The 14,316-nt window shown below is 40.5% G+C and overlaps 1 protein-coding gene across 1 annotated transcript; it reads right to left on the reverse strand.

The window, feature by feature from the left end:
- Positions 1–566: 566 nt before the first annotated feature.
- LOC112260879 (G-protein coupled receptor 26-like) lies at positions 567–4,188 on the reverse strand. Its single transcript, XM_024436247.2, has 3 exons — positions 3,295–4,188; positions 1,757–1,870; positions 567–807 (listed from the first exon to the last, which is right to left on the reverse strand). Exons 1-3 carry the CDS (start codon positions 3,963–3,965, stop codon positions 567–569), a joined length of 1,026 nt encoding a protein of 341 aa, XP_024292015.1. The 5' UTR covers positions 3,966–4,188.
- Between the last annotated feature and the right edge of the window lie 10,128 nt (positions 4,189–14,316).

A 14,316-nucleotide genomic window follows, 5' to 3' on the forward strand; every position in this document is an offset into this window, starting at 1 on the left:
AATAAGAGGTGCAGGAACTCAAGCAATAGAACATTTGAGTCAAGCGCTGCAATCAACTAAACAATGTTATAAAATATGAGGGCGGGTTGTAATGAAATGTTACAATAAAAACCATCAGGAATAGTGAATCCTGGTGGTGTTACTAGACTAACAACATACGTCAAAATCTAACTTGTCTTATCTAATGTAATATGTGGTACAACTTGACATCACTCTGTCAAAACCACTCAGTTGGAATGAAAACATTTTACACTAATTAACATACTTAAATGAACTACAAGTGACTCACTGGCTTAGCAACAGTAATTCATGACCCACATGACTCTCTGTCATATCTTCCCATTTAATGACTTGTCACATTTTCTCACTCATGTCACACCATGAGACAACAGAGCAACACTTAACCACACTCAACATTGCAAAAGTACGAAATTGATACGTAGCAGCAATCTCTTCTAAGGTCTGTTCAAACCTCTCCACTCTCCAACCATGACTCAGTACTTAGGTACAGTATGTAGGTACCTCAATGTCTCCATCTTGCCATAGTCAGGCAATAGCAAGGCCCTTCACTGGGTGGGTTTGGTGTTGTTGGTATCGGTAGCCCTGCCATTCTCCACCCTGCGGACGGAGGAGTTAAAGGAGCTCCTCTTCAGGATCTTGTTGGCCAGGTCACTGCATGTCTTCCTGTACTGGTTCCGGAGCAGTGAGTAGACAAAAGGGTCGCAGGCTGCCTTGCTGTAGGCCAAACACTTGGACAGGACACCCCAATGAGGGCTTATGTGTCCTGGGGTGGAGAGCTCCACAATTCTGCCATGACAGACACACAGAATAAGTTATATTATTAACAGTGTTTAGCTTACAGAGCTGGTCTATGAGACAAGTCATGTTTCATAGGCCAGCGTACAGTGAGAAAACAACACAGATGTATAAAAAAAAAAAATCTAATGTCCTGAGGAAACTCTTTATTGATAAGCTTTCAAAAATTTTGACATTTCACTTGAAAATGTCATGGCTCTGATTTGATAGTGAATGTTAGGGGATGTGGAGTTGCTCTTGTATGCCTCATTGTGCTCACCACGCTGTATAGTGGCGGTACATAAAGTCAAGGCTTATACTCAGAATGTTTAGGTGAGATCACTGGTCGTGTGATTCACAGCAGCTATCAAACTCACAATGGGGATCTCACTATCATTATACCCACTGATGTGATCTTCTTCTTCACGGTTATTTTGTATCCGCTTCTGAAGAGTTGGAGCTGGCTGAATGCAGGTTTAATGAGAAGAATCCTCATGGTCTCCGACTTACTCATAATCACACGTGCATTCATGGTAAATCTCTCATGGATTCTCTTTCTCTTATATTCTTTCTCCCTTCCCTGGGTTTCATCCTATACCTCATGAAAAAGATAAACATGCATCTATGAACCTCTCCTTCTATGGCCGCAACAAAATCACCCTCAAGCTGATTGATTAGTGATTTAGACACCGGATCAATTTAACATAATAAGATGAGGTTGTAGAAATTGACTATGGCCGACTCCAGTCTGAATTGAAATTCATTAGCACAAAGCAGTTGTCCTCATTGCAAATTCGACAATTTTACCCACTGGGCTAAAGCACAAGTCATTTGTTCAGGCAGTAGACAACTTTCGTTGGTCTTAGATGGGGAATTGACGTCATTGCAGCAGCCAATCTCACAATGTAACATTACCACACATGCACAGTGGTGTTGAGGATAGATCTGAACCTCTGCTCACCTCGTAATGACGTAGGGGGCAAAGCACACCACAAACGTTCCAATGAATGTGCTGATCTTCTTGGTGGCTCTCTGCCTCCGCTGTCTCTGCTCATCCAGGCATCGCTGGCGCACACTGCCAAAGGACAGAGGGGACCATTATCACCCCAAGGGACGTATAGGAGCATAAGTTTAAACATGGCCTCTCGAGTGGGATGAACGTTGATGGAGAAAACAGCATGCTTCTATGGACAGTATCAGAGCTCATCCTCAGGTCAATGCCAATGGATTGTTCAAGATATATGAACAGTAACACATCCATTATGTAAATCAAGTCCAATTCCAATTCCATAATTATTCTTTAATAGACTGGTAATAACATGGTGTTGACCTCAGCATATCTTAGAAAGATGAAGGAAAGATAACATAAAATAAAGTAATGTTGACAGTGAGTGCACATTAATTGACTGATTTGAGGCTAATTTATTTATTTTAGCTATGTAATATGGAGGTGATTGAAAAGGGAACATCAAATACAGTAAACCATTCATGACATGGATCTTAACTATATCCAGAAATAATTACACACGCTATTATCCTAACATCTATGATGTAGAGAGAAAATGCTTCAGGGTGATTCAATCATATCTCTCCTCACATCTTTCTCATCCCTCTCACTGAACAGCTCTTTGAACGTTTGAGGTAAACTGGGCAGAGTAGGCCTAAACTGATCTAATATTTAATCTCAAAGAATGGTTTTGATGTATTACATTTTATTAAAACTATTGTTAAAATGCGGAATGATTTTTGCTTTTCTGTATGTAGGTTACTGTAATGTTGGCATGACCATAGTATTGCCTATGACAAAATATCTAAATGCAAGGCAAATTTAATGACAATTGGTTAACTAACTGCCAATAATGTCTGTCTGGGCTATTCAACTCATGAATATAAATCACATTTTACAATGGTTTTGATCTGTATGTGAATAGTTTTGGGGTTGGAATATATTTGTGTCATTTTAGTTTTGATAAAGAGGCCTGAGATCTGAGACCCGGAACATTGGACCAAATCTGTGGTGCTGAAATCAATCATAATGCCACTGAAGTCGCATTGTGCAATCACAATTTGTGGGCTAATTTTTTAGGGGATAGATTAGCTTTAATAATACAGATAGACCATGGCTTCTATCAATGTAATTGTGTTCATAATTTCTAATCCCTCATATATATTGTTTTGTAAATATACTGTATATTTTCACCTTACCACCCCACCATTAATTGAAGTAAACTAATGGACAACAATACAATTTTACATTATCTTTTTTGTTTGATCGATTTTTGATTTACTATGATTTTTCAAATCACCCTGCAGTGCTATTTGCAGAGTTGCCTCTATATAAATGTTGCAATTCTTCAACCATTCCTGAACCTGCGCCGAAAACAAGCTACACATGGGCAATACCAAAACAATTGTAAACATGGTCTAACCTTAAAAAAGTAAATTAAACAAGTAAATGAATCAGACAAGGACACCTCAACAGTAGGCTAAACAGCTTACCTCGGGTGAATATCCACAAGCAGCAATAAGGTCTGCATAGTGATCACGTCGATGCGTTTACAGTGAAAACGCGCAACTTTCAGCACTTTCAGGTACGTTACACACAACACAATCAAGGTCATGAGAAAAGTGAGCGAGTGTAAAACCACAGTGTAGATGATGAACTGCGTCTTAGTGTCACTTGCTCTCGCATTGCAGAGCGTACAGGATGCGTAAAGGTGATGGTACCCAACCCAGGAGAGGCAGGTGGCCACCGTGGAGAAGGAGAGCGAGTGGAACCACGTGTATGCCAGAGCTATCACTGCGTCCCGGTGTCGTATTCTGGAGTGGTAGCTTAGCGGAAAAACCACCGCCACCCATCTATCGATGCTCAAAGCCCCCATACTGAGCATTGAGTTCGTGGTGAGGAAAGTGTCCAGGAAACCCACAGTTTGACAGAACCCGCTGCTTCCAGGGTTTCCTTTGTTGATAAGTCCAACCAGAGTTAGAGGCATGGTAGAAACGGTAAGAAAGAGGTTGCAGAAGGTAAGGTTGAGGATAAACAACCCGGGAACCTGCTTTCGAATCTCCGGGTTGTACAGAAAGCAGATTACCACCACCACGTTGGACAGCAACGAGACAACGATGATCACTACTACAAACAGAAAGACAGCTATGTCCGCTATGTGCATGGTGCGTGCGTCCCGCTCAAAAATACGGACTTTTGACAATTGAATCCACCGTCCAGCTTCGGAAATAAATTAAAGATAGCATTGTGCTGGATCTAAGAGGTCCAAATACAAACATTCGACACTGTGTCACAATTATAAATCGTTGTCCTTCTCGTGTCTCCATGTAACGATACAGCCGGCTCACTATGTGGAGTCGCAAGGAAGGGCATCCAAGTATTATGGATGTTATGTGATACGGACTGAACCACTGTCTCCGGGGACGGGTGATAAACAAATAGAGACACCCCTGCACGTCTGGCTGCAGTTAGTTTCCAAGTATTTCTTCCTTGCCATTGCAATGATACCTCATTGTGCAATCGCGCAGTGCACTGATGGACAGCTTTGCAAACACGCAGCGCAGTCTCTCCTATGGTCTGTCTCCGGGGATGCTTTTGTTCGATATATATCACCCATCACCTACACTCACATGCTGCACACTTGATCACCTCCCCAAAGCTACCAAAAATAGATTTATTTAAAAATAGAACATCATGCGTAAAGTGTCGACTCATGTCACTGACACCTACAATTTGAAGAACGTGCAACATATTGATCTTTGTGTTATCTCCATATGATGTAAATTCCATATATCTGGGGGTGTTGAGAAAGGCAGAAGACACAGCCAGAACGTTGCTGATTCAAGCCCCCATGCCGGGAAACGCAAAAATGGGAAGGAAACTGAACTGATAGCTATAAGGCTGCTGGTCTCTGATCCCATGCACCATCTCCTGCCATTGTGTCCTTGAGCAAAAGTATGAACAAAAGTTTCTTCAAGTGCAGTTGCCATTAAGAGGTATGATGAAACTGGCTCTCATGAGGACCGCCACAGGAAAGGAAGACCCAGATTTTTCTCTGCTGTAGAGGATCAGTTCATTAGAGTTACCAGCCTTAGAAATTGCAGCCCAAATAAATGCTTCACAGAGTTCAAGTAATAGACACATCTCAACATAAACTGTTCAGAGGAGACTATGCGAATCAGGCCTTCATGGTCCAATTGCTGCAAATAAACCACTACCAAAGGACACGAATAATAAGAAGAGACTTGCTTGGGCCAAGAAACATGAGCAATGGACATTAGACCGGTGGAAATCTGTCCTTTGGTGTGATGAGTCCAAATTTGAGATTTATGGTTCCAACAGCCGTGTCTTTGTGAGACGCAGAGTAGGTGAACGGATGATCTCCGTATGTGTGGTTCCCACCGTGAAGCATGGAGGAGGAGGTGTGATGGTGTGGGGGTGCTTTGCTGGTGATACTGTCAATGATTTATTTAGAATTCAAGGCACACTTAACCAGCATGGAGACCACAGCATTATGCAGCGATACGCCATCCCATCTGGTTTACGATTATTGGGACTATCATTTGTTTTTCAACAGGACAATGACCCAACACACCTCCAGGCTGTGTAAGGGCTATTTGACCAAGAAGGAGAGTGATGGAGTGCTGCATCAGATGACCTGGCCTACACAATGACCCGACCTCAAACCAACTGAGATGGTTTGGGATGAATTGGACTGCAGAGTGAAGGAAAATAAACCAACAAGTGCTCAGCATATGTGGGAACTCCTTCAAGACAGTTGGAAAAGCATTCTAGGTGAAGCTCGTTGACAGTATGCCAAGAGTGTGCAAAGCTGTCATCAAGGCAAAGTGTGCCTACTTTGACGTCTAAAATATAAAATATGTTTTGATTTGTTTAACACTTTTTTGGTTACTACATGATTCAAAATGTGTTATTTAGTTGTTTAGATGTCTTCAATATTATTCTACAGTGTAGAAAAAAGTAAAAATGGCATATATATATATATATATGTATATATATACATTGTAGAATAAAGTATTAATGGCATATATATATATATATATATATATATATACACATATGCAGTTGAAGTAGGAAGTTTACATACACCTTGCTCAAATACATTTAAACTCAGTTTTCACAATTCCTGACATTTAATCCTCGTAAAAATTCCCTGTCTTAGGTCAGTTAGGATCACCACTATTTTAAGAATGTGAAATGTCAGAATAATAGTAAAGATAATGATTTATTTCAGCTTTTATTTCTTTCATCACATTCCCTGTGGGTCAGAAGGTTACATACACTCAATTAGTATTTGGTAGCATTGCCTTTAAATTGTTTAATAACTTAGGTCAAATGTTTCGGGTAGCCTTCCACAAGGTTCCAACAATAAGTTGGGTGAATTTTGGCCAATTCCTCCTGACAGAACTGAGTCAGGTTTGTAGGCCTCCTTGCTCGCACACGCTTTTTCAGTTCTGCCCACAAATGTTCTATAGAATTGAGGTCAGGGCTTAGTGATGGCCACTCCAATACCTTGACTTTGTTGTCCTTAAGCCATTTTGCCACAACTTTGGAAGTATGCTTGGGGTCATTGTCCATTTGGAAGACACACTTGCGTCCAAGCTTTAACTTCCTGACTGATGTCTTGAGATGTTGCTTAAATATATCCACATACTTTCCCTCCTCATGATGCCATCTGTTTTGTGAAGTGCACCAGTCCCTCCTGCAGCAAAGCACCCCCACAACATGATGCTGCCACCCCTGTGCTTCACATTTGGGATGGTGTTCTTTGGCTTGCAAGCCTCTCCCCTTTTTCCTCCAAACATAACAATGGTCATTATGGCCAAACAGTTATATTTTTGTACAGTTTTTGTCCCCATGTGCAGTTGCAAACCGTAGTCTTGCTTTTTTATGGCTGTTTTGGAGCAGTGGCTTCTTATACTTGCGTACTATTGTTAGTACAGATGAACGTGGTACCTTCAGGCATTTGGAAATTGCTCCCAAGGATGAACTAAACTTGTGGTGGCCTGCAATTTTTTTTCTGTGGTCTTGGCTGATTTCTTTTGATTTTCCCATGATGTCAAGCAAAGAGACACTGAGTTTGAAGGTAGGCCTTGAAATACATCCACAGATACACCTCCAATTGACTCAAATTATGTCAATTAGCCTATCAGAAGCTTCTAAAGCCATGACATCATTTTCTGGAATTTAAAGGCACAGTCAACTTAATGTATGTTAACTTCTGACCCACTGGAATTGTGATACAGTGAATTATAAGTGAAATAATCTGTCTGTAAACAATTGTTGGAAAAATTACTTGTGTCATGCACTATGTAGATGTCCTATCCGACTTGCCAAAACTACAGTTTGTTAACAAGAAATTTGTGGAGTGGTTGGAAAACAAGTTTTAATGACTCCAACCTAAGCGTATGTAAACTTCCGACTTCAACTGTATATCTGGGGGTTTGGGAAAGGCAGAAGGTACATTTCTGTTCTAACCAATGGACAATAAAGTTGTATTATATTAATTGTGTGGACAAACACTGTGTGACTATCTACAAAAGGGTCATTGTCATCATTTGTATGCCATACAGTGAAGCTTGATGCTTCCATTTTTTTTTAAATACTGCTTTTCCAATTACTAATGCACAGTTGGTCCCCATCCACATTTGTATGGTCATTGCACAGATGCTACGCTGGCTCCTTAGGCACACATACACTATTTACAGCCCACAACCTAGAAAGATATCTGATAACATCCCATGACCTGTAAGCATGGGTTTGAATTCCTACCACATGTGGTTATAAGAGGGGGTATCAAAGTGTAGCTACTATTTCTTCTAAATGTTGAATGCTAGGAAAGCTAATGAATAATACAAGAGGATGCAATGTAGAGGTCACTGTGCAGCTGTACTGAATTATTTCTCCATAAGACAAGACAGGATGGTTCATGCTGCAATGCTGCTGGAGTGGACAACAGGTGATTGTACTAATTCACGTCAATGACAGTGACAGGGAAGATCCAGATGGCTTTGGCAGATGCTGTATCTACTGTGGAACCCCCTGACGTCCTCTTTACAATGGTCTGGGGAGGGGAATCAGCGGGGGGACTTGTGCATCTGGTAAACACTGAGTAGAACAGACACCGACAGATATAGTCACGTCTCAATCAATGGAGGGATTATTTTGTATTTATTGAGAATTTAAATGTACTATGAGTTGGGATAGATATCTAGTTGTTTCAACTAATTATTATTAAGTAACTGGTTACACAGTCTTTTTTGTGTTACCTGAACAAAAATGTTTTGCTGGCCCAAACTGAGCTCCAAATTCTGTCAATTTAAAATGATGTGTTTCCTCAACTTGTAACAAACTATATGTTCATTCAACTATGAATTATTATTTGGGCATCTTAACTAAAAACAGCTGTCCAACTGGTGTCACACACAATCAGTGCTTTTAACATGCAATATTTTCTGCTTACATATTTGACACACATTGTGCGCGTTCATTTAAATATGAATTATTATTCAACATGTCGTCATCTGGGATTTGAACTCACGGCCGCTTGATTCACAGCATTGTGACCTTCCTGCTACACCAACACATCTGTGTCAATTATCAGTTCATCTGACTGTTCTCTCATCCTTGATTTGATTTACTTATTTAATACATTTGAGTTTTTTTCTGGATAGTTGTCCATGGGGCATATTACTCTGTTTTAATTTGACTCCTTAATCACTATGATGAATAAAATAGCCTTTCTTGAGTGTACTTTTAACAGAGCTGATATTTACTTTGAAATGCTAAGTGTAGGAACACAGGTGAAATCAGTTATTGACACAGACATGGTAACGTAGCAGGAAGATTGGAATGCTGTGAACCAAGAGATTTTGATATCAAATTCCAGATGAGTATAAATGAACATGCACAATGTAACCTTTTGTTTAAAACGCTGTATATAAGTTGAAAACGTTGTGTGTTCAAAGCACTGCGTGTGTAACTAGTTCCACAGCATTTCTTCAGGTGAGATGCCCAAATAACGATTTCTAGTTGAATGAACATATGAGACAATTTGAGCAACACATAATTTTAAGATGTTGCCTACCTTTTCTCATGTTGGAGCTAAGTTTGGGCCAACTAAAAATTCTAAGTCACAGTGAGCTCCAAAGTTATTGGGACAGTAACACATTTTTGTTGTTGTTTTGGCTCTGTACTCCAGCACTAGACACACACATATCACACCCACAAGACATGCTAACCTCTCACCATTACAATAACAGTGGAGGCTAGCATTTTTGTTATGCTATTTATGCGTCTATAACTTTCTCACACATAATTATTCACGATTCATTCAGAATTATCCATAATCATAGTAAATCCACCTTATTGTAGAAGTGTTTCTAAACATATTCTATTATTTAAAATAAAAGTGACTCCAAAATGCCACAATACATTATTTCATATTTATTTCTATTGGGGACAAAATAATCTTAAACACAACCAAAACAAACAGCAAATGCATCCAACAAATTTGTAGAGTCACAAGCTGGATGTAGTCACTGCATGATGTGGGACCAAATACTTCACTTTTTACTACTTTAATTCACATAAGTGAATTTGTCCCAATTCTTTTGGTCCCCTAAAATGGGGGACAATGTACAAAGAGTGCTGTAACTTCTAAACCCGATATGGATGAAAATACCCTCAAATGAATCCTGACAGTCTGCACTTTAAATCATGTTGTATCATTTTGTATTGTGTGGTATAATTTCAAATCCAAAGTGTTGGAGTGCAGAGCCAAAACACCTCAAAAGTGTCACTGTCCCAGTTCTTTTGGAGCTCACTCATATGTTAGATTCATTTCTGAGCTGAATTAAAATCATTTATATTATCTAATTAGATTTAAAGTGATTCTCCACCACCAGAGAGGATGGCTAAATATGACTGATAACTTACAAACAAAGGTTGATGCTAGCTGATATGATGTACACTACTACAACATCTAAAAATGGATCCTTTAATGATACTACGGCTCATCTCTTTGTTGATATGTCTAGTCAGTAGTTGGCGGTGTTTTGAGGTACTCTATTATCCATTAGCTGTGAAAGCTTGGCCAGAAATGGCAGCACATGCAAATTATCTATACCCTATCATGACATATCATATCTTTAATTAGACACCATCACCATGGTGTTTTTTTCTGTAGATGTGTGGCTGAATGGCTGTAACACATCACCAGTCTGAGCCAGCTAATCATGCTCTCCCATCTGCTTTGATGTGTTGTCCCTGGTAATGAGCGTGATATTACAGTATATACTGGCATGGCAGTCAGCAGCTCTCTGCTTTTGAAGATGGAAGGAGAGGAAATGTTAATGAGCGAGTGTGGTGTTGGATGTAAGTGCTCTTTTGGTGCAGGTATGTGTGTTTCTGTATATGTGTTCGTGTGGGTGTATGTGTTTTAGGCCATCAAGTCTGTCATAATTTATGGCATGATACAGGGTTATGAGAGCAATATGATATTGGGGCAGATTAGATTATCATGGGTGACAATGCTGCAAATTGGTATGCAGAGGAGGTAGATTCTTTCATCACATTTTGTTGATAGTTTCATATGACAATAATCAGTAATACAATTGTTGATATAAGACTTTCATCACTTTTGAAGCGTGTGTGTGTGTGTGTGTGTGTGTGTGTGTGTGTGTGTGTGTGTATAGCGTTGCTGGTGAGGGGCGACTCATGCCTGTAGCAGAATGAACACACGCCTGGCTAGGCTATGCAGCCCCTACTGGCTTATGCACAATTTCAGATGCTGTCTTTTCACATTAGGCTTTGTTTGTTTGTGCTTGGTTAGCCATCTCCCTTCTCGAGGCATGGAGTCCAACGTGCATACATGTCCTCGCCTCTTCCTCCTCACTCTCGACCCTTGGGAGACTGATGGTGAAACATCAGTGAAACACTGGCTATTTCATATCTATCAGTGATCTCAGTAAATCCCAGGGAAATAGTGCACACTTGAAACACTCAGTTTATACAGTAGTTGCTGTGTGTGAATGCAATTGTTTGTCTCCTGGTGTTTCTATACCTCTGTATGTGTTCTCCAATCATCTGCTTACCTGGCTGTCGTGTGTGTGTGTGTGTGTGTGTGTGTGTGTGTGTGTGTGTGTGTGTGTGTGTGTGTGTGTGTGTGTGTGTGTGTGTGTGTGTGTGTGTGTGTGTGTGTGTGTGTGTGTGTGTGTGTGTGTGTGTGTGTGTGTGTGTGTGTGTGTGTGTGTGTGTACGTGTGTCTGTGTGCTGAGGGGAGAACGGCTCAAAATAATGTCCGGAATGGAGTATATGGAATGGCATCAAATGCATGGAAACCATGTGTTTGATATATTTGATACCATTCCACTGAATCCGCTCCACTCATTATCACAAGCCCGTTCTCCCAATTAAGGGGCCAGCAACCTCCTGTGGTGTGTTTGTGTGTTTGCATGTGTGTGTGTGTGTGTCTGTAGGATGCACCCATCACGTCTATGATGTAAACACGACCCCACAACTTCACAGTCACAGCTGGAGTCCTCTGAATCACATTATAGGAGTATGACAGAATATTTGCAGTAGGTGAGTTGTGATGGAGTTTCTGATTATCAACTGGCAGCAGAGACAGCAAAAATAGATACACTACACATACGAAAGAATATGGACACCCCTTCAAATTAGTTGATTCGGCTATTTCAGCCACACCCGTTGCTGACAGGTGTATACATTTGAGCACACAGCATTGCAGTTTCCATTGGCAGTAGAACAGCCTTACTGAAGAGCTCAGTGACGTTCACCTTTACACCGTCATAGGATGCCACCTTTCCAACAAGTTAGTTCGTAAAATTTCTGCCCTGTTAGAGCTGCCCGGGTCAACTGTTAGTGCTGTTATTGTGAAGTGGAAATGTCTAGGAGCAACAATGGCTTATCCATGAAGTGGTAGGCCACACAAGCTCACAGAACGGGACAACATAGTGCTGAAAATCGTCTGTCCTCAGTTGTCTTCACTACCGAGTTCCAAACTGCCTCTGGAAGCAATGTCAGCATAATAATTGTTCATCAGGAGCTTCATGAAATGGGGTTCCATGGCCGAGCAGCCACACACAAGCCTAAAATCACCATGTGCAATGCCAAACATTGGCTGGAGTGGAGTAAAGCTTGCCGCCATTGGACCCTGGAGCAGTGGAAACGTGTTCTCTGGAGTGGTGAATCACGCTTCACCATCTGGCAATCAGGTTTGGTAGATGCCAGGAGAACGCGATCTGTACAAATGCATAGTGCCAACTGTAAAGCTTGGTGGTTGAGGAACAATGGTCTGGGGCTGTTTGGCCTCTTAGTTCCAGTGAAGGGAAATCTTGATGCTATTTGCATTCACACACATACAATGAATGACATTTTGGCCACAGTTTGGGGAAGGCCCTTTGCTGTTTCAGCATGACAATGCCCCTGTGCATAAAGCGAGGTCCATACAGAAATGGTTTGTTGAGATTGGTGTGGAAGAACTTGACTGGCCTGCACAGAGCCTTGACCTCAAACCCATCGAAAATCTTTGGGATGAATTGGAATGCCGACTGCGAGCAAGGCCCAATCCCCCAACATCAGTTCCCGACCTCACTAATGCTCTTGTGGCTGAATGGAAGCAAGTCCCTGCAACAATGTTCCAACAGAAGAGTGGAGGCTGTTATAGCAGGAAAAGGGGAACCAACTCCATATTAATGCCCATGATTTTAGAACAAGATGTTCGACGAGCAGGTGTCCACATACTTTTGGTCATGTATGGTATTTCCATCATGTCAAATCGTGTCAACTTATAATTTAATATTATCCCAGAGACCATGTCTTACTAACAGATTCATTTTCTCACCATGTATGTGGGTCCCAACCAGTAGCGGGTAAAATCACTGATGAAGCCAAGCCAAGCTAGTAAAAAAGCAATATTACAAACTATATTGTGATAATTGTGTTGTTTATTCTATAACACATTTGTTCATACACCACCGTGATATACATTGACAACAAAAAGACAACAGTCACACAGTGGAGGAATAAATTCAACTATAGATCTTGTTAGGGAGGATGTCCCTGTGGCGGGATCAAATCAGCGGATATTTTAGAGCGCCACCGAAAGTTTTCGATAAAACTCAAACTTTCATTAAAACACACATACAAGGTACTGAATTAAAGCTACACTCGTTGTGAATCTAACCACCAAGTCAGATTTGTAAAATGCTTTTCGGCGAAAGCATGAGAAGCTATTATCTGATAGCATACACCCCCCAGAATACCAGACCGTCAACAAAACAACAGATTTTGCGGTAGCCGGCGCTACCCAAAACGCAGAAATAAAATATAAAACATTCATTACCTTTGACGAGCTTCTTTCTTTGCACTCCTATATGTCACATAAACATCACAATTGGGTCTTTTTCCCGATTAAATCCGTCATTGTATACCCAAAATGTGATTTGCTGAAGACCGGTCTGATCCAGAAAAATGCCCCTTTACAAGACGCAACGTCACTTTTTAAAATTACAAAAGTTGCCTATATACTTTTACAAATCACTTCAAATTACTTTTCTAAACCAACTTTAGGTATTAATAAATGTTAATAATCTATTAAATTGATCACGGGGCGATCTGTATTCGATAGCAGCAAGTCTTGAAATCATCGTCCATGTTTTCACATTCAAAACATCCTGTGGTGAGCCCAAAGAAAGGAAATGTGTCACGTTACCAAACCAAGGATAAAGCCGCCCCTAAATGACAGCATTGGCGACATCGTGTGGAAGCTGTAGGCGTTTACAGGGGATTGCTATGTATTTTCTTCAGCCTTAGACAATACATTGACTGGCGGATGGATATTATTTTTGTGTTTTTGGTGACCAGTTTTTTGAAGGATTTTGACTCCTAAACACGTTCTGTTATAGCCACAGACACGATTTAACCAGTTTTAGAGACTTCAGAGTGTTTTCTATACACACACACTTATCATATGCATATACTATATTCCTGGCATGAGTAGCAGGACGCTGAAATGTTGCGCGATTTTTAACAAAAAGCTCCGAAAATTCGCAGCCTCCTTAAGAGGATTTATTAATAATCACAAAACCGGCGAGCAACATCTGTCCGGTGAAGTCCACAAAGTAAATATTGCATACAAACAGTTATATCACCTGGAGCATTGTCAAACAAGTTCATGTTTTCGACAGTTTACTAAAAAACTACTGATTAACATTGCCTTGCAAACGTATTCAACCCCTTGGCGATTTTCCTATTTTGTTGCATTACAACCTGTAATTTAAATGGATTTTTATTTGGATTTCATCTAATGGACCTACACAAAATAGTCAAAATTGGTGAAGTGAAATGGAAGAAATTCAAAAAAATGTAAAACAGAAAAGTGGTGTGTGTATTCACACATGTATTCACCCCCTTTGCTACAGTATGAAGCCCCATACATAAGATCTGGTGCAACCAATTACCGTCAGAAG

Source organism: Oncorhynchus tshawytscha, linkage group LG01 (genome assembly GCF_018296145.1).
Source record: "Oncorhynchus tshawytscha isolate Ot180627B linkage group LG01, Otsh_v2.0, whole genome shotgun sequence".
NCBI classification, from domain to species: domain Eukaryota; kingdom Metazoa; phylum Chordata; class Actinopteri; order Salmoniformes; family Salmonidae; genus Oncorhynchus; species Oncorhynchus tshawytscha.

Excerpts from the sequence above, each read along its gene's own strand:
- LOC112260879 (XM_024436247.2), bottom strand. The coding sequence starts at position 3,965 with ATGCACATAGCGGACATAGCTGTCTTTCTGTTTGTAGTAGTGATCATC. Across the intron at positions 1,871-3,294 it reads CTTGTGGATATTCACCCGAG|TGTGCGCCAGCGATGCCTGG; the intron begins GTAAGCTGTTTA and ends GTCCTTTGGCAG. Across the intron at positions 808-1,756 it reads GCCCCCTACGTCATTACGAG|AATTGTGGAGCTCTCCACCC; the intron begins GTGAGCAGAGGT and ends CTGTCATGGCAG.